Source organism: Dromiciops gliroides, chromosome 2 (genome assembly GCF_019393635.1).
Source record: "Dromiciops gliroides isolate mDroGli1 chromosome 2, mDroGli1.pri, whole genome shotgun sequence".
Lineage (NCBI taxonomy): Eukaryota > Metazoa > Chordata > Mammalia > Microbiotheria > Microbiotheriidae > Dromiciops > Dromiciops gliroides.
Genome location: NC_057862.1, coordinates 87,671,439 through 87,692,233, shown reverse-complemented (window position 1 = coordinate 87,692,233; position 20,795 = coordinate 87,671,439). Strand labels below are relative to the sequence as shown.

General features: G+C 34.5%; 1 protein-coding gene across 7 annotated transcripts in view; it reads left to right on the top strand.

The window, feature by feature from the left end:
• Positions 1-13,872, top strand: part of PLEKHA1 (pleckstrin homology domain containing A1) — a 90,868-nt gene extending 76,996 nt beyond the window's left edge. For 2 of the 7 annotated variants that reach the window (XM_043985018.1, XM_043985024.1), the window contains 4 exons: positions 1,200-1,264; positions 2,109-2,172; positions 8,143-8,232; positions 11,179-13,872. In XM_043985018.1, the coding sequence (XP_043840953.1) occupies positions 1,200-1,264; positions 2,109-2,172; positions 8,143-8,232; positions 11,179-11,493 (534 nt within the window). In that variant the 3' untranslated portion in view covers positions 11,494-13,872. Of the gene's footprint in view, positions 1-1,199; positions 1,265-2,108; positions 2,173-8,142; positions 8,233-9,800; positions 9,872-11,178 lie in introns of all 7 variants that reach the window. The other 5 variants (XM_043985023.1, XM_043985021.1, XM_043985022.1 and 2 more) reach the window with 5 other exon arrangements.
• The last annotated feature ends 6,923 nt before the right edge of the window (positions 13,873-20,795 follow it).

Here is a 20,795-nt window from a genome sequence, read left to right as displayed (position 1 = left end):
TGCTGTCTCACGTCTATATAGGACTTCAAGGTTTACAAAGCACTTCATATTCCGAGTCCTTTGAAATGTACCATACGTGATGCCATGTGCATGATGTGGGGCAGTAGTCAGAAGATGCGAGTCTGAGTTGTTCTGGCATTTCCTACTTAGGTGAAAGTGGGCAAGTCCATTAACCTGAGCCTCACTTTCCACAGCTGTAAAATGGGGATAGGATAGACATCACTTACCTCCTCGGATTGTTGGGAGAGAGGTGCTTGGAAACATCAGCTCCACACTGAACTGGCTCTCCGAAGGCCTAATCCATAGGGATGTTCCCCTCACTGAGGAGCACTGCAGCTTATCTAGGCCTGCATTTGCTCCTTTTCCATATTCTCCCATAAGTGTGCCTCTCAACATCATGAGGCCTTCCTCACTTTCTCGTTCTATCATGGGGACTGCAGTGGAGCATGGGGGCTGTCCACTCTTGCTACATGACCAGCCCACATCTTTCACTTACATATTTCTTTGAGACCTCTTTTTGACTCTGTTTCTGCTTGGTTGTACATACGTTTAATGTGTTATAAACCTCTTTAATGGGAGTTACTATTTTAAGTTGGTGATTCTCAAAATAAAAAAAATTAATTAAAAAAATTTTCTTAAAATTAATAAGCAGTTGTTAACTCTTCCCTCCTACTCCTTTCCCTCCATTGAGCAAAATGTTTTTTAAAAGAAAAAGAAAACACTTGTAATGAACATGCTTGGTAAAGCAAAGCAAATTCATTTTATTGACTGTCTAAAATTATATGTATCATTCTGCATCTTACCTTGTTGTCAGAAAGTGAGCATGATGCTTCATCTTCAGTCCTTTGCAATCATGGCTGTGATTGCATTGTTCCACTCTCACATCTTTCAGAGATTTAGGGGGAAAACCCCCTAATTAGTTAATTTAATTGTTGAAAAGTAAGCCAAGCTTTTCTTAGTGGTAGGAATAAGACCTGTGAGGGGTGATGTTCCAGTTTTCCCTTTGTAACATGAAGTTTTGTAGTAATCATATTTTGGATTACTAATAAGATTATCAAATGTATACACACATATACACACACACACATATAGATTCCCAGGAAAAGTAGCTAACCCTAAATATGATCTTAAAAGAAAAGTTATGCTTTGGTTTATGTGTTGGGTTTGTTTTTTCTTTTTCTTTTCTTTTTTTTTGGCAGGAAAAGGAACCTCTCCGGATAATACCACTTAAAGAGGTTCATAAAGTCCAAGAATGTAAACAGAGGTGAGGCCTGCTAATTTAAACCATGTTCAAATATTCTGTCATAGTTGAATAGGTAGTGTGTCTTTGGATTGTGATAGCCAGTTGCTAATTTTTTTTTTTTTGAAATCAGTCACATCATTCAGTTGTTTATAGTTGAGACATTATCATACCTATTTTAAAAATCACATTTACATGATTAGATTCTTCCATGGTCTTCATAACAAAACAAAGTATTAGAAATCTGTTTTCAAAAAATAATTTTAATAAGAATAGTCTATACTTAGACAACTTGATTTGAAATTTTGATATTTTAGGTTATTTTTAGTATTCATAGGCACTGCAAATATAGCTTGCTTGAATAATTTGTCATCTATGCTGATGTTTCTCCAAGGATAAAATAGAAAACAGTTTTGAAACTGAAACTGACATATGGAGGAGGGGGAGGAAGGTATGCTTAATCAGCAGGTTGGGCCACACACAAATAACCAAGAACTTACATAATAGCTTGAAAACTGAGGTCTTTAAATATAAACATTTTTATTTGCACCATAAATGTAATATAAAAAATGTGCCAGAACTAATTTTCTTCAAATGAGATATTGGTTTAAAGCACTTGACACAGTAGGAGCTATATAAAAGCTTGTTTTCTACCTCCTCTTCCCAAGACAAAAACTGAAATAAAGTTGAAATAGTAGTTGCTAATTTGAATTTGTTTAAATTCATCTAAGACACTGATTTTTTGACATTTGTTTATTCTTAAGGAAGTTTTCTTTTTAAAAGTTTTGGTTTTTATTCTTATTGAAACTTGATGAAAGTTGAGCATGAAGAATGAACTCTATTACATTTGGTTATTTTGTTTTCACAGTGACATAATGATGAGGGACAATCTCTTTGAAATTGTAACAACATCTAGAACCTTCTATGTGCAGGTAAGACAATTATTTTGAAATTCTACAAGAAAATTTAAGGCAGTTTTAATTTAATAATGCATATGTTAGAATCTGTCAAATGTGGGGCTAAAAAAATTGTACTCCATAAATACAAAAAAAAAAGATTTTATATGGCAGATTGTTTTTGAACTGAATCCTTAAGAAGTAGAAAATAGTTTCTCCATTAGTAATACAATTTTTACATTAGAATGGAATTGAATTTGAATTTTGTGATTCCTTTGCTTCCTGATGATAGCTATTGAGTCATAAGTCCTGGAAACTATTTTTTCTGAAGTTGGAATGTTTGGTATTATTTTGTTCACTTTTTAATTTTCCATTTTCACTTTACGATTCAAATTAGAGTAATTACCATAACATTGTAGGTAATTTATTACAGTTTCTTGATTTGTTTGGTTATTTTATGTTGCAAAATATATTTACAAAAAACCATCATTAAAATAATTACAATTGGGGCAGCTAGGTGGTGCAGTGGATAAAGCACTGGCCCTGGAGTCAGGAGTACCTGAGTTCAAATGTGGCCTCAGACACTTAACACTTACTAGCTGTGTGACCCTGGGCAAGTCACTTAACCCCAATTGCCACACTAAAAAAAAAAAAAATTTGCAATTTACATGCCAATATCCATTTCAAATGATTTGAGGATAGAAGAACTTGCTGTGATTTTCTGTATTAATACAAAGGTGGGCATAGAGGCATGATGGTGAAAAGTATGATGAAAAAATGTGGTTCAGGAATAAGAAACAAAAACCCCAAATGTTTATGTGTATAAGAGGCTTGCGATTATTTCTTTAAAAAAATTTTTTTTTTAAAGAAGCAAGATTTGGGGGGTGCTGGACATGGCAAGCATCGAATGACAAAAATTAAATTGGTTACATTTTAACAGAGAGAAAATGATTCTTTACTCATGTTGGAATCATTCCTGAATCAGTCATCTCTATATAGTCAGACTATTGATTTGTTATCCCAGGTATCAAAATCAATGTAAAACTAGGAGGGAGAATAGAAAATTAGAATAAAGAAAGGGTATACAATCAGTGATTCCAATCTAAACTATTTAAACTGCCTTTTGATACCCTAAAATGGGAAGTGGATGAAAGAACAAATATAAACACAGATTATTACATTTCCTAGATAAGATTAGCTAATGTAAATCAGTTGCCATAATAAGCAGACAGAAAGCAGTCTAGGACCTGACTCTACAAGCATTCTCTTGATCTCTTTTTCAAGTAGAAAGATAGGATAAAGAGGGGAAAGAAAGGGAATAAGCATTTATACAATACTTATGATGTGCCAGGCCCTGTGCTAAGTGCTTTTTAAAAACAAACAAACAAACAAACAAATATCTCATTTGATCCTCACCGTGACTCTGCAAGGTAAATATATTGTTATTATTCCCATTTTACAGTTGAGGAAACTGAGGCAAATAGAGGTTAAGTGACTTGCTCAGACAATGCCAGTTTATATTTAAAACTAATTTGTAAAATCTTGTGGAGAGTGCGGGAGGGAAAGTGATAGTGACACCAGTAAGGAAGAAAGGGGGGAAAATAACATCAATTAATCATTTAAAAAATAAACAGAAGAGAACAAAAGGAAATTCAGAAAGGAACAGAGCACTGTTGGAGACAGTATGTTAAAGCTAAATTTAACACAATGAACCGCCCCCCCCCATAATGGAAAAAAGAACAACTGTACATAACAGAATTTCATATACAAAGCCCCTTTTTCCATATAAAAATGTTCATGTTTGAAGTTCATGATAAAAAAAGGAAATTATTAATTTTTTTTTCAGAGAAGATTGGGTTCAGGTCATGCCTTTAGCACAAAATTAACTATGTGAACCTAGGCAAGTCACTAAACCTTTCAGTGCTCTAGGCAATTTTCTAAGACAGTATGTTCAGGAGAAGAACCCAATCTATATTGGTAGAGGGCATTCCTCACCTGGGAGCTCGCTGTACCCATGAAAACTACAGATCCAGTTACAACTGGCCTTTCACCTCATAAAATAGTGGCATTGGAAAAAAATAGGTTGGCCAGAAATCCCATTTAAGAAAGTCATTCCAAGGGCATTTGATAAAATAGCAAGAAATATAACAACAACAACAAAAATGAAAAAGATCTATAAAGAATTATATAAACACCATCAAGTACACTGCCCATACCGAGTTTGAACTCTTAACGTTTTAGCCGTAGATGTGCTTCATGAGAAATGGAAATGGTACTAAAGAAAACAAAGAGAGGAAAAGCACCTGCTTTAGACTAGATATACAGAAGACCTTTGGACTGGAGACAACATAATTTTGAAGATAATGAGGAATTGATTGTGGAGGTATATGAAAGAGGAAGATCTCAAAGACTTGGGAAAAATTTTTGAATTTTATTATTACCTAAAAATGTAACTGAGAAAACAACCATAACTACTCATCTGTATACCCTCTCCCCCCATTTCTGTAATATCTTTATGAGAATGATCTATAAACATTAAGAGAATCCTTGTTGAAGGTCTGTTTATAAGGATGGATAGGCATGTTTTTGTAAGTGATCCTCTAGCCAATCACAAGAGAATTTAAGCTATCCCTATGCTTTTATTGTTGGTTGACTACTAAAAATTGATTTGCTAGGTGAAAATGCTATCCTACAGGTTCCTCCAAAATCATACAAGTTTCCTTAGAAGATGCTAGAACAGATATGATTGACCCTCTTATTAAAATAAGAACTGCTAAATCTTGTGTAAACTTGATGGTGGTACCTAGCTAAATGTTCTTGAGACTCTTTTCATTTTAGGGGTTCTTTCAGAAGATAACTGCAGCAGAATAACTAGGACAGGGAAAGGAGACCTACAGAGCTTGCCAACTGGCTGATGGTAGCTGAGCCCAGAAGTACCCTACTGGGGCTCTGACTAGAAGAAAGCCCCACAGTTACGTTGCTCAGACCCACACCTGGGTCTGGAACTTGTAGAGCTCAGTCTAGAAAGGAAATATTGAAAACTCGAAATTCCTCAGCCTTAATTATCCCTGATATCCTTGATTATATAATACTCAGTAATCCAGCAGTCGCCTCCAGAAGTGCACACAAGTTTGGCCCTAACACAGGGTCTGAAATCAAGAAGTAGGCTGGAAAAATGAGAAAACAAAACAAAAAGCTATAAGAAGCTATTTTGGTGACAGGGATGTTTGGGACACAAATCCAGAAGAGAAATACTTTAAAGTATTTATAAGCAAAGCCTCAGATTAAAATGCAGCTTGGGCATAAGTTCAACCAGAATTCCTAGAAGAAACAAAGCAGGAGTTTTGGGTTTTTAGTTAAAAATGTTTTTTATAAATGAAATGAGTGCTAGGGGAAAGAATTAGAAAAGAAATGAGAGCTGTGGAAGAAAAAATTGGAAAGAGAATTACTAGCTTGGCATAAGACATAGAAAACCTGATTTAAGCAGTAAAATCCTTGAAAACTAGAATGGACCAAATAAAAGTTAGTAACTCCTAGAGACAACAGGAAATATTAAAACAAAGTCAAAAGTGTATCACCTAACGAATCAGCTGACTTAGAAAACAGATCAAAGAGAAAAAATTGCACTATGTCAGAATCAAGGTCCAACTACAAGGAGAATCACTCAATGTTGGAAAGCCATGATGGAAAAAAAGAGTCTTACATTGAGTATTTAAAAGAGATGCCCACATCTCGTAGAACCGGAGTACAAGTTGAAGATAGAAAGATTCTACCAGTCATCTTCTGAAAGAACCCCTAGAATGAAAAGTCTCAGGAACATTTAGCCAGGGGCTAAATAAAGATAAAAAGCTTACAACTAAGATATCTTATTCAGCAAATTCAGTATTATCCTACCGGAGAAAATGGATGTTTAATTAAGTAAAGGACTTCTAAGCATTCCTAATGAAAAGAGCAAGGCCGAATGGAAACTTTGAAATACAAACATGGGAGTCAAGAGAAACACTGAAAAGTGAATTCAAGTGAACATTCATAAGGAATTAAACAAAATTGAACTCTTGACATTCTTATGTGGAGAGGAGAGGCTACATGTGTCCTCTTAGAGCCCTATTATCATCAAGGCTCATAGAAGTCTAATTAGACAAGAGAACTTTGGGAGTATTTAGTTATGTTTTAATAAACTGAAAAGATTACACTTGACGGGGGGGATGGAAAGGGGAAATTATCATGCGTCATTTCAGTGTACAAGTAGAAGTCTGTACATACTAAGAGGAAGGAGTAAGAGGAACAGGTGACACTTGAATTCACTACTGTATGAAATGGTTAGATGAGCAAAGAATACACCCAGAATTACATGAAGAAAGGTATGTCTGCAGGGAAATAAGAGGGAAAGGGAAGGGGAAACAGATTAAGGGAGACTAGTCTTAAGCAAAGCAAATACTAAACACAGAGAGGTGGGTCTCAACAAAGGATTTTAAAGGAAAGAAAGCATAAAAGAACCTGTGATTGGGGGGCAGCTAGGTGGCACAGTGGATAAAGCACCGGCCCTGGATTCAGGAGGACCTGAGTTCAAATTCCACCTCAAACACTTGACACTTACTAGCTATGTGGCCCTGGGCAAGTCACTTAACCCTCATTTCCTCACAAAAAAAGAACCTGTGATTGGGCTCTGGTTGAGTAAGGAAAAGAGAAGTGTTAGAGAAGAGTGAGTGAGGGAAAGCAGGCAAGCAGAAAGAGATTACGTCTGGCATGTTCATCACCTTCATTATAAAGAGGGGGTAGAAAAACAACAAAAAAGTATGAGAATAGGATGAAGAGAAACACAGAATTAGTGATCATAAATATAAATGTGAATGGGATGGACTCTTCCATAAACTTGGTTTAGAAAGCAGAATCCAATGATGTCTTGTCTACAGAAAAAAAAAAAAAAAACGCTGGAAATAAAAGATAGAGTTACAATACAGGACCAGACCAAAATCTGTTATGCTTCGGCCAAAGTAAAAAACATAAGGATAGCAATCATGATCTCAGACAAGGCAACATCAAAAAACAATTAAGTAAAAGTGATAAACAGAGAAGCCACATTTGGCTGAAAGATATCATACATGATGAATTAATATTAATACAAAAATATTTGCATATAAATATTTAGATGACATCATCTAAATACTTAAAAGTTAAATGAATTACAGAGGGAAATAGTAAGGAACCTTGCTTAACAAACCCTTTCAGACTTAAATGAGTCTATCCAAAAAATAAGTCAAGGGCCTGAGTAGAATTTTAGAAAAGTTACTGTTACTTGTCTTGTAATTACTAAATGGGCCTAGAAAGGAGTAAATCTAGTTCTTAGCTGTTATTGCACCTTTAAAAAAATTGAGCTTGTATCAAAATATAAAAACCATATTAAACATCTTTTATGTAATACAGTAAGTGAATGTAATGTGAATCTTTTATGTAATGCATAAAGTGAAACTGAGGAAACAATTGAAACTTAGAGACTAATTTAATCCTTATAAACAGGTGCATATAAAAATAAATTATGGAAATAATTGGTAGTTTCATTTAATGAAAACGACAGCAATGAAAAAACACACCAAAATTTTTTTTGATACAAAGTATTCCTTACTATTAATATTTCTAAACATTTTCACTAATAAGAACAAATCAATTAATTGGGCATGCCAGAAAGGAATTTAGAGATTGAATAATTAATACAACCTCCTTATTTTTTTTTTTTTTTTGCAGGGCAATGGGGGTTAAGTGACTTGCCCAGGGTCACACAGCTAGCAAGTGAGGAAATTGAGGCCCAAAGATGGTTATGCCTTTTCTAGGATTTTCTAAGTAATAAGTAGCAGAACCAGATTTGTTCCTGAGCTCCAGATCCAGTGCTGTTGCTCTAGTGTCTTTTGATCATTACACTTGATAAGGACAAACATAAATTGGCTCATAGTTTATTAAGATAGAGGTTTCTTTTGAGAAAAAATGATAAAACATTTCCTTTTCTTTTAGGCTGACAGTCCCGAGGAGATGCATAATTGGATTAAAGCAATTTCTGGTGCCATAGTAGCACAACGGGGACCTGGAAGATCAGCAACTTCTGTATGTTTCTGAGCTTTTATTGTTTCCCAAGGTTTAATTCCATTTTATGAAGTTGTGTATATATCCTTTCCTTCCTTTTAATCCTTCTTGTCTTCCTCTTGTAGTAAAGTATATTGCATGATGACTGTCATACCAACTAGACTTGCAAAAATAATGCATTTCTAATTTAATGCTTCCTGTTAGTGTTATGTATTTGTACCTTTTTGTGTGCATTGTATTGTCCTAAATGCACAATCAGGAAAACATGATATTAGGAGGTCTTAGGATCAAATTTTAATAGCTATAGATTGAGAACAATCACTCATTCTTATCATAAAATCATTTTTCAGATTTTTGAAAACATAACTATTTTGACCAGTTATGTGAATTGACATTTTTACTATCAGGGAACTTTTACTATCTTGAGGACGAGTTTATATCTGTCCTGAGGTCTTTATCTTCTATATTAGAGGGTACTGAACCTTAATCCAGATTACTTGCAAATTTGTGAGTCTTTCAGTATAATTGTGTGATTAACTTTTGTTGTTGGGGACCTACTATGACTTTTCTGGGATGCATAGCCGTAACATGTCCTTAAGCCCATGAAGAGAAGTGAAAATTGTCTTCAACAGAGTCTTCTTGGATATAACATTATAGTCAGTTTGCATTTTAAGTGGTATCCAGTCAATGTCCAGACCCATAAGAGAAGGGAGGGGTATCTCAATTTATATGTATGGAAGTAGAATTTCTTCTTCATAGAGTTAATTTGAAATCTTTTTTGTGCTTTGTAAACATGACTTTTAATTTGGCAGTATCATAAAGTATAAAGTTCTTTGCCTAAAACATATAAGTTTACCTAGTAGCTAGCCTTAGAGTGATTAGAAAAAATTTTTTTTCAAATAGACTTAATAATGCATAGAGACAAATTAGATGTAGAGCCTCATATAATGCATGAGTATGGGTTTCCCCCCTCATCAAAAATACTACAAAAATACCTACTTCTCTATTTGTAGTAAACTTTCAAGTCTTTATCTAATCTGTATAAACAAGGAATAAGCTTTGGTCAGTGATTTGGAAGTCTAAATTCTGCTGTGAGAGTTTCTCAACTGTTCTTGAAATACTATACCCTGGTCTAGAAAATTTTTATGTCATGTCCTATATATGTAGGTTCATCATGTGATGATCACAGCTCAAATGCTGACTAAATATGAGTTTTCTATTTTCCTGGTGATGGTACTTTTCTTACAAACAGATCGGTATTTAAAAACCAGTTTTTGCTTGTTCTTCAACATTCAAGTCATCATCAGATATATAGGTTTTTTAAAACATAAAAGTAGTAAAATCTCTTCTAGATAGTAATTTTTTTTAACTTCCTGATGTTCTATGTGAACTTTGCAGCATTGAAGTATGAGTCTTTCTGCAAAAGCAATGGGTGTTGGGGCAAGGAAAAATTGGAGAAGGGTGTTTGTGCTTTGTGGTGGGGGCAAATTGGGCATTCTAACTATTCCTATCTCTCAGCAACACTTTCTCTTTTCCTCCCTCTCGTAAGTATAGGTTAACTCTAATCTTAGCTTTGCACTGTGTTCCAGATGCGGCAGGCCAGAAGGCTGTCGAATCCTTGTATACCGAGGTATACATCAAGAACTGGTGAATGCAGCACGTATGTGGGCTCTCCTATAAACTTGCCTTCTTAACAGAGGGCGAGGACTTACACACTACTCACCACTTATCATAGAAAGTTGAGTTAACCAAACTACCTCTTGGCAGTTATAACTGCCTTTGTCAACACTAACCAGTCATCAGGTTTCATATATGTTGGAGAAAATTTAGACAAGTGATCCAAGAAGTCTATACATTGGTTAGGATATACAAATGCCCATCTTGATAAATAACAAATGATGACAGAGTTTAAAGAGTCATTAATGTAAAAATGAGTTTGATGAATTCCCATGAGAGTTCCAGTTTTTTTATATCACACTTCTATCTCATACTCACTTCTGACCTAATGACCAGATATATGCAAATTTGTGCGTGCACATACACGTGATAAACTGAATACTATAATGATTTGCATGACATTTTAAAATACAGATGAGATGGAACAATCGTGTGGAAACTAATATTTGAGTAATTTTTTAGCCCTTTTTCTTCAAAGCCATAAGTGTTATAAATGATGTGTTTTAGCGATATAATTGTAGCCAATTGAATGGCAAATTTAAGCATATCCACTGATGAATTTCAGTAAGAAATATGTGAAATTTGTTTTAATAAACATTTTATTTATATGCTTCTCTATCACTTTAAAAATATATTTCTATATGCATAATTAATAATTCTAGTAGTAAGTGAAGTAAAAAGTTCGAGTTAATCAGGTTGCCAGGTAATATCACCTTTAAAACAAAACCTGCTGATTCCTACTTGATGAAACAATGGAATTTTATTTCTGTAGTCTGTGTTTTTATGTTGAACTACAAAGAATGTTTTTCCTCTATAACATTGTGTAGAGGATATTACCATCATCAGTTTAGCATGTAGTATTTTTATTTAGATGAGATCATTCTATTAGGCTCCCATTAAAATACATTTTTCAGTCATCAATGGAACACTTAAGTAATTAGAGCAGCTAAAGTTGCCAAAGTCCTTAAAGTTTCTGGAGCTGCCAAGACCAGCTTTAGAGAGAGATGTATAGATATATGTGTAACTGGTTTCTTAGCTGAAATGGTTGTTGGCTCTCATTGCTATACACTCACCCCTAAAAATGCATTGCTTTGGAAAAGCACCTGTTTATTTGTGCTGTCATGGCTCATGCTTCGCTTTATGTGTGTGTGTGTGTGTATATGCGTGTGTGTGCACGCATGCTTGTGTGTGTGGTATCTTTGTCTCTGTGTGTGTTTTGTTCTTCAGTCTCACACTGAGTTACTGCTCTTGTCACTAACGACCGTATTTGACCAATACTCCTCTTTACAGGAACATTCCAACTGTTCTTCAGAATCCAGCTATGCTTTCCGTTCTGCCAGTGCAACAGCAGTCACCTCACATTCCACAGCCTCTCGCAACCACTCTCTGGGCTCAAGCTTTACCATGGAGAAGCGAGGATTTTACGAATCTCTTGCCAAGGCCAAGCCAGGGAACTTCAAGGTCCAGACTCTCACTCCAAGAGAACCAGCTTCCAAAGTGACTGTACAAGCCGTGCCGAAACCTCAGCATCCCAATGGCCCTCAGGAAAGAGAGAATGACCTAGTGGATCTGGACGACGCAAGCCTTCCAGTTAGCGATGTGTAAGGACGTAGGCATTTGGAGAGAAGGATCCGCTTGTTAAATGCTTGATTTCCTTTTGTATTTATAGGGGCTTCTAGCCAAAGATGAGAAGAGTAAGAAAGGGAGAGGGTAAAATAGATTTGGGAAAGATTTACATGAAATGTACTGCCTCTAACCTGTTTTTTATAAGCTGGTAATCCCAGGTAATCTAGAGAATGGCCAAACTAGAACCAATCTCTTAAAATACTGATAATGTGTTTCAGTACCAAGGATCTAAATTCAGTTCACTAAATACTGATGCAAGCACCTACTAAGAAATTAAAATGTTATATGTTCACTACTGAGTGATTAAAAATTTGTATAAATCACTCTTAGAAAATTTGACAATTTCATACATACCAAATTGAAAACATGCATTTTTCAAGGGAGTAGCAAGGTTATATTGATCTTATTGTTATGGTCTTCTAACAAAAAAGGTTAATATGAATGAATGTCCCTTAAGTATTTAAATATCCATACCTTTTGAGTGATCAGCATTATCTATTGAGAAGTTACCAGACTAAGATCATTTGCATCTTAAGTCTGTGGTGCTGCCAAATTTCCTTTAGAATATTGATCATTTTGAAAATTAGACCTTTTTTTCCTTCTCTTTTAAAATGCACTGGTTCTTAAGGTGAGTGGTAATTTTTGCACATCAGGTGTTATTGGACCATCTTTATAAGGGTTTTGGTTGGACTGGGTGAAGGGAAAAAATGGGAACTCAAACTACTATATCCTAGACATTTGAACTAAATACATTTTATATTGTATTACATCAGGCCTTGCTTTGTTCAATGTTGAAAATTACATTATTTGGTATGAGTTTTTTGAAAGATTTAGTTTTTTCTTATCAACATTTTGTGAATAATTCTTGTTTCTATATTTGGATCAGTGAAAGACCTCAAGTTTATTTTATATGTAAAGACATAATTGATAATCTCTCTTAGTCATTCAATTGTTGCCTGTAACTTTTGTCACTGATAATCTATATTAAAGTGCCTGTGTTTTCTCATTTTGTTTCTAAACATTTTGAGATCAATGTGTTCATGACCCTACCTTACTGGTTTAAAACCTTGGGATGAGATTGTTTTTGAGTAGTATAATTTGTATTAAACTATTTAAGATAATGTCTTATGCTAGGGATATCAGAATACTGATATTACATCTCCTGGCTGTGCAATATGTACATTTCTAAAACTGAATTCTGGATATACATTATATTATACAATGTCATAAATATGAACAGTACTTCTAAGGAATCTTTAAATTTCAGATATTTAATAGTAAATCTAAATTGAGCATGTACCATTTTGTGATTCAGTTTTGAAAACATTTGCTTTAACCAAACAATCTTGAATTTTATGTGCTGCTATTTTTGTGATTAAAATTTGCTATTTTGCGGTAGCTTGTTTTCTGCAAATTAATAGGTAACATGTCATGTGGGTCTCTTTTCATTTTCCAAATTGACTTCTTGTCTATGAGATACTGAAGTTTTCTACTAAAATAGTGGGATGTAAGGGTCACATAATCTGCATAATGCCAGAATTAAGTATAACAATTTAAAAATCTGAATGGATAAAGGATGCCGTTGTTGAGGGTTTTTTTTTAAATTCATAAGCTAACATTTTAAAAAAGTTGTACTTGTAAACTGTTTTTGTTTTCTTTGTCAGATTTTGAAAAATTTTTGTTCTTTTGGTCCAGACCTGTGATTTCATTGGTATAGAGAATTCGCAGTCCCTTTACCAATGCAGATCAAAAACTGTTCTCCAGGTTATAGCCTTAGAGTTAACTGCCTGGGGTAGTGAGATGTAAGGTGACTGCTTTTGGTCACCAGTCAGGATATGTGAGAAGTAAGACTTGAATCCAGGTCTTCCCAGCTCTCGGGCCAGCTTTCTGTACTATGCTACATCTCTCTTGGCAATTACCATACGAAAGCTAATTACAGAATTGAACTCTCTTAAAGCAATTTAAAGTTGTTTAACTGATGTATCAAAAATAGTCATTAATTTGAAAATTTCTGAAAGCTTACTTGTAAAAGAACAGTTTTTATGCTAGACCTGAACTTAGCTTTCTTTGGTACAACTTTTACCTTGCATGTTCATTTTAGTATATTTCGGTATTTGGCAATTTGACATATTTGGTGGAGGCAAAAACTTAACTCCATTTTGGGACTTTTTATAGAACTACTATGGTAGTTCATTAGCATAGGAAAATGTTCTTGTGGTTGATAATTGTCAGGGTCTCCTAATATTTATCAATACTTTTATAAATCTATGAAAATTGTTAAATTATTTTAGAACTTGTGCTGTTTCTTGTAAATATGTCACATTTTGAATTGTCAATAAATTAGTTTGGATAACTTAATAAGTTATTGCATCTTTTCATTATGTTGCATGCTTCTTTCAGAATTGGGAAAATATATTTACCTGTTCTTCGATCTGCCCTAGTACCTTCTCACACCTACCTAAACTTGTTTAATTAAGTTATCTTTTTTTTTTCCAGACTGGTTGAACACTGTAATGACTAGCTAATAAATTGGCCAGATTGAATTTGTTGTTCATTTTGGTTTCCTTAGCTCTTTTATAGTCTAACAGCCAGCATGGAACTTATAAAGAAATAGAAATCATGTTCAATCCATTGACCTGAATTTCAATTTTAAGGAATATTGAGACCTTTGATAAAGTATTTTGTCTGGTAAATAAAGATAAGCTTCAGCTTTAAGGTAAGATTGTTGGGCCATAAAGGGTATACCATGCATATTCTTTGCCTACTAATACCACTACTAGGTCAGTATCCAAAAAGAGATAAAAAACAAATTGAGGAGATGCGCATCAGTTGGAAATGAATGAACAAATTGTGGGATGAGATTATGATGGAACACCATTGTGCTATAAGAAATGATGAGTAGGAGGCTATCAGAAAAACCTGGGAAGACTTACATGAGCTGATGCAAAGTGAAATGTACTGTATACGAAGTAACAGCAATATTGTAAGACAGTCAGTTGTGAATGACTTAGCTGTTTTCAGTAATACAATGCTCCAAGACAACTCTGAAGGACTTATGAAAAATGCAATCCATCTCCAAAGAACTGATGGTGTCTGAATACAGATTGAAACATAATTTTTTTTTTAATTGAGGCAATTGGGGTTAAGTGACTTGCCCAGGGTCACACAGCTAGTAAGTGTCAAGTGTCTGAGGCCAAATTTGAACTCAGGTACTCCTGACTCCAGGGCCGGTGCTCCATCCACTGCGCCACCCAGCTGCCCCGAAACATAATTTTTTAAGTTCCTTTTTCTTAAGTTTTTTTTTTTTGGTCTGTTTTCTTTCACAGACTAATATAGAAATGTTTTGTATGACTACACATGTATAACATATTGAATTGCTTGCGTTCTTAAGGGGGTGTGGGGATGGGGAGGGAGGGAGGAAGATAATTGGGAACACAGTTTTAAAAACAATGTTAAAAATTGTTTTTGCATGTAATTTGGGAAAAAATAAAATTCTAAATTAAAAAAATGAGAGAGATTGTTGGGCCATAAGTCTAATGTAAAGAAAGATAATGACTTAAGAAAAAAACCTGCTGGTTATCTTGTTACCATGTAGAATTAGTTTCCTGAATAAAATTTATCATGTTTCATAGCATAGTGTATTTTGAATACTATGGGCTGGTTAGCAGAACTGATTAGAGAGCCCAGTTTGGTTAAAGTTCAAATTAATTCCAGTATGAGTCATTTAAGCAGAAAGAAAAAACCCATGTCAGGACCACAGACTACATCCTTGTGAATATTGGCCTATTAACTTACAACCACACCCTTGATCAAGAGGGAGATTAGATAAAAGGTAATAGTTGAATTAGTATAAGCAAGCATCACTGATGCTTAGGCTATACAAAATCTAGTATAAAAAAAGTTCACAGCACTCATTTTATAGTACAATAAACACATTTAGTGAAGGAAATTTGTATTTAACATTAGTGTGGCATAATGGTTAACATCCTGAACTTGAAGTCAGCAATATCTGGGTTCAAAGCCTTCCTTTACAAAGGAGGGTTTTATGTACTCACAACATGAAAATTGGTGAAGAAATACATCAAACCTAAGAAGGGAGGGCAGCACAGGTTAGGGAATTAGCAAAACACTTTCTGATCCTGGAGAGGGGATTGAAGGGAAAGACATTAAAAAAGGCCAAGAACTAGAATTTAAAAGAGTGTTTCCATCATTTGGGGAATGGCCACACAAATTGCAGATGAATGGAAGGGAATATTGTGCAAATATGGAATATTATTGTGGCAAAAAAGATGGCCTAAGAGAATTCTAGGTAGAATGAACTGGTGCAAAATAAAGTAAGCAGAACCAGAACAATTTATACATGGACAGCAGCATTATAAATTTAAAAAAAAAAACTTTTAAAGACTTTAGGATACTGATTAAACTGGCCAACCACAATTCGAAAGGACTTCTGCTGAAGCATGTTGCCCACCTGCAGACAGATGATAGACACAAGATTCAGAAAGAGATATACTTTTGTACATGGTTACTGTATGAATTAATTTTGCTTGGCTATGCTTATTTGTTCTGAAAGTCTTTTTTTTCTTTAGGTTTTTAACTGGGGAGAAGAGGGAGGTTAACGGTAGTGGTCCTGAAAAAAGGCAGCTTGGATGTTTCCTTTCTTTTATCATTCAAATAATTGTGGAAATTCTAGTTTTGTTTTTTTTCTGGGAACCATCAACCAGCTTACCAAAACGAAGAGTTTCCTACACATAATATTTATGTTTAATGTTTATCTTTTTATCTAAGAAGGAAGTGCTTAGCTGTTCAGAACAATCCACTTTGGTTTTCTTTGGTACTTTTGGTACAGCTTCTAGGCTACTACTATTTATCACTTTATAAATGTTAACAACGATCCCAGTCACCTTTATTACCATCACTTCCTCTGTGTGCTTTGATGGTTCCTTTCAGATCCTTTGATGCATCAGTGTCCTAGTGAGGTTCCTACCGGGAATCATAAATGTAGATATGGGGTGGGGGTGTGGAGGTTTTATGTGTGTCTTACAGACTATCTAGTCCATTCGCTGGCAGGGGTGGTGCAGTGGATAGAACACTGAACTTGGAATCAGGAAGACTCCTCTTCCTAACTTCAAATGTGACTTCAGACGCTTATTGGCTTTGTGATCCTGGGCAAGTCACTTAACCCTGTTTGCCTCAGATCCTCAACTATAAAATGAGCAAGGAAATGGCAAAACACTCCAGTATCTTTGCCAAGAAAACCCCAAATGGGGTCATGGAGAGTCAGACGTGACTAAAATGACTGAGCAACAATAATTGAATCCCCTCATTTTATAGATGAGGAAACTGAGGACCATAGAGGCTAACCATCTTGCCCAGGGTTGCAAATCTATTAAGTTCCTGACATAGGAGTTGGATGCAGGTCTTCTACCATCACATTTATATGAATGGTAACCCCAAGAAAATCCCAATTCTAGTGATGGGATGTTTTCTCCTGGAATTTATTTCCTCATGTATTAATATTTATTTTACCCTAAGGGGCCAAGAAGTCATATTCTCCTTATGAATAGCTGTTTTTCTCATTGGTTAAAAATTATATATTTCATGGAATAGAACTTGTTAGTTAAAAGAAGAGAAGGGAGGACATCTTGATCCAGCCCTTGCTCTTCTAACTTGCTGTTGGTAAAACACTTTTCTCTAGGTCCTAGGTCCCTAACTTGTAAAATGTGATTGGACTTAGATGACATCCCAGGTTGCTTCCCAAGTTGTGAATATTTTATGATTTTATTATTGTGTGACATCTCCCTAGCAGCCCAGTAAGTTTAATTCCCATTAGCTTTGTCACACGTTAACTGATACAACTTTATTTGATTTTTTAACTCACTAAAAAGGACTTTAAAACCATAAATTTACAAAGACTTGTGAAATGAAATGTGGCATTTTCAACTTGGATGTTTAAAAAAGAATTTTCATTAGTTTTCCATTTTCTTCTATATGGACTCCAGATATTTTCATTGTTAGTATTTTACTTCATGCAGTGCTTTGATATCAAGTATATATTTTTTCTTCTGTTCAAGTAATTGAAGCTGGTGATTATTTGTATCAAAGACATCATCAAACAGCAGATTTGATAAAAATGCCCCCTTTGTCTTTGAAAGAATTGGTTAGTTTTCCAAATGTCCATAAATATACCGATATGACACACAGTGTGTAAATTATTTCTTTCCCATGCTGGTTTTTCCCATATGTGCATCATCTAAAATGATGTGTATATATCATCAGATTTCAGCTTAACATAGACAATTACATTTGTCTAAATATTAAATAGGAGAAAATAATTTCTACCAATATTGCCAGGTTGAAATAACCTTTAGAATTTTGATTTTAATATCTCATTTACAAATAGAATTCTGCCATTAAGGTGAATGGAGAGCAGATTTTTTTCCCAATAAACTATATGACTCCAATAACATAATACTGTAATACTCCTATGGTAATAGCACCACCTTCTGGTCATATGACAAGTCTCTGGGTTTTATAATGTCAGAAAGTCAATTTGCAATACATTATTTAAACAATAAACTTATTTATTTTGCCCAGTCACAGTAAAATTTAGGGACAAAAATTTTCTATTGCCTATCATGTAGCTGGAATTTTACAATAAAGTCATCCCACATTTTCTTGAAGCAGCCACACATTTCCTATCAGGAATTGGATATAGTGAATTCAAAATTAATTTCTCTCAGAGTTAACTGGTGATTGGAGGTGGGGGGATGGGGGAGGGCGGGGCTTGAACTCTTTAGCATTAGTGAATTCAGCAGTTTCAGTGACAGAGATAGTTAGAGATAGAAATGAAGTTATTTACAGCCAGAAGCTGTTATCGAGCCAAATCTCAACCTGGCCTGTTAGCAATCAGCATTGGTTAATTTTTGTTGTTCTATACCATGTATGGTTTTATTGACTGTTGGAAGTTGTGTCCAGTTTTGACCTCAGTGCCCAATACTTACTATCATGAATGATCAACTCATTTGGTAGAAAATAGCTAGATAAAAAGTATTAAAATATTAAACCAGGACAGGCCTCTAGGATCAGTTTGCTTAAACCATCTGCTGGCTGATCTTAACATTAGAATCCAGAAATAGATAAGATGGGATATCTTCAACTTAAATCCAGTAAATACAGACACTAACCATATTTGTAAAGGCACTATACTTAATATTGGTATCTTAAAAAATTGGAAATCTTTGTAAACTTTTTAAATGTACATACTATATACATATTTTCATTTATATTTCCTATATAAATTTGTTTTTGACACGTTTTACATTTGCATTCTTTTAAAAAATTATCTTTCCCCAATTACATATAAAAACAATTTTTAACACTTTTTTATTGTTTTTTTAAGTCTTGAATTCCAGATTCAATGCCTTCCCCCACCCCCCCAGATGGTAAGCAATTGGATATAGTTTATATGTCTGAAATCATGTAAAACAATTCCATTTTAGTCATTTTGTACTTGAAGAGTCGAAAGAGAAATGGGAAGAAAGAAAGAAAAATAGTATTTTTCAGTCTGTATTCACACATCGAGTTTTTTCTCTGGAAGTGGATAGCATTTTTTACCATGTGCCCTTTAGGTTTGTCTTGGATCATTGTATTGCTGAAATTAGCTAAGTCATTCATAGTTCTTCATCATACAATATTGCTGTTACTGTGTACAGTGTTCTGGTTCTGCTCACTTCCCTTTGTTTCAATTCATGTACGTCTTTCCAGGTTTTTCTGAAGTTATTCTCTTTGTTATTTCTTATGGCAAATCAATATTCCATTACAGTCATATACCACAACTTGTTCAGCCATTCCCTTTTTGGTAGGCAGCCCCTCAATTTTCAGTTTTTAGCCACCACAAAAAGAGCTGCTATAAATATTTTTGTGTGAATAGGTTCTTTTCTCTCTCTTTTAAAAATCTGGTTGGGATACAGATCTAGCAGTGATATTGCTAGATTAAAGGGTATACATGGTTTTATAGCCTTATGGGCATAGTTCCAACTTGCTCTCCAGAACAACTGAATCAGCTCACAGTTCCACTAACAATGGATTATCATCCCAGTTTTCCCACATCCCTGCCAACATTTGTCATTTTCCTTTTTTGTCATATTAACCAATCTGATAGGTATGAAGTGGTACCTCAGAGTTGTTTTAATTTGCATGTCTCCAAATCAATAGTGATTTAGAGCATTTTTTCATATGACTAGATAGCTTTCATTTCTTTATCTGAAAACTGCCTGTTCATACCATTTGTGTTCTTATAAATTTGACTCGCTTCTCTATATATTTGAGAAATGAGGTCTTTGTCAAAGGTACTTGTAAATTTTTTACATTTTTCTGCTTTCCTTCTAGTTTTAGTTGCATTGCTTTTGTTTATGCAAAAACTTTAAAATTTTGTATAATTAAAAATTATCCATCTTACATTTCATTATGCTCTCTATATCTTGTTTGGTCCTAAATTCTTCACTTATCCATTGATCTGACAGGCAAACTATTCCATTCTCTCCTAATTTGCTTATGGTATCACCCTTTATGTATAAATCATGTACCTAATCTTGATATACAGTGTGACATGTTGGTTTATACTTAGTTTCTGCCATACTGTTTCCCAGTTTTCTGAGCAGTTTTTGTCAATGAATTTTTTGTTTCAAAAGCTAGAATCTTTGGGTTTATCAAACACTATATTATTATGGTCATTTAGTACTATGCTCTGTGTACCTAATTAATTCCACTGATCCACCATTCTATTTCTTAGCCGGTACCAGACTGTATCTGGTACAGCTAGATCATTTTCCTTCACATTTTTCCATTGATTTCCTTGATATTCTTGACCTTTTGTTCTTCCAGATGAATTTTTTTTGGCGGGGCAATGAGAGTTAAATGACTTTCCCAAGGTCACACAGCTAGTAAATGTCAAGTGTCCGAGGCTGGATTTGAACTCAGGTCCTCCTGAATCCAGGGCCGGTGCTTTATCCACTGCGCCACCTAGTTGCCCTCTTTCAGATGAATTTTATTATTTCTTTTAGTTCTCTAAAATAATTCTTGGTAATGGCACTGAATAAGTGGATTAATTTAGGTAGAATTGTCATTTTTATATTAGCTTGGCCTACCCATGAGCAATTAACATTTTTCCAATTGTTTAGATCTGACTTCATTTGTGTGAAAAGTGTTTGCAGTTGTGTTTATATAGTTCCTAGGTTTGTCTTGGCAGGTAGAATTCCAAGTATTTTATGTTGTCTGCA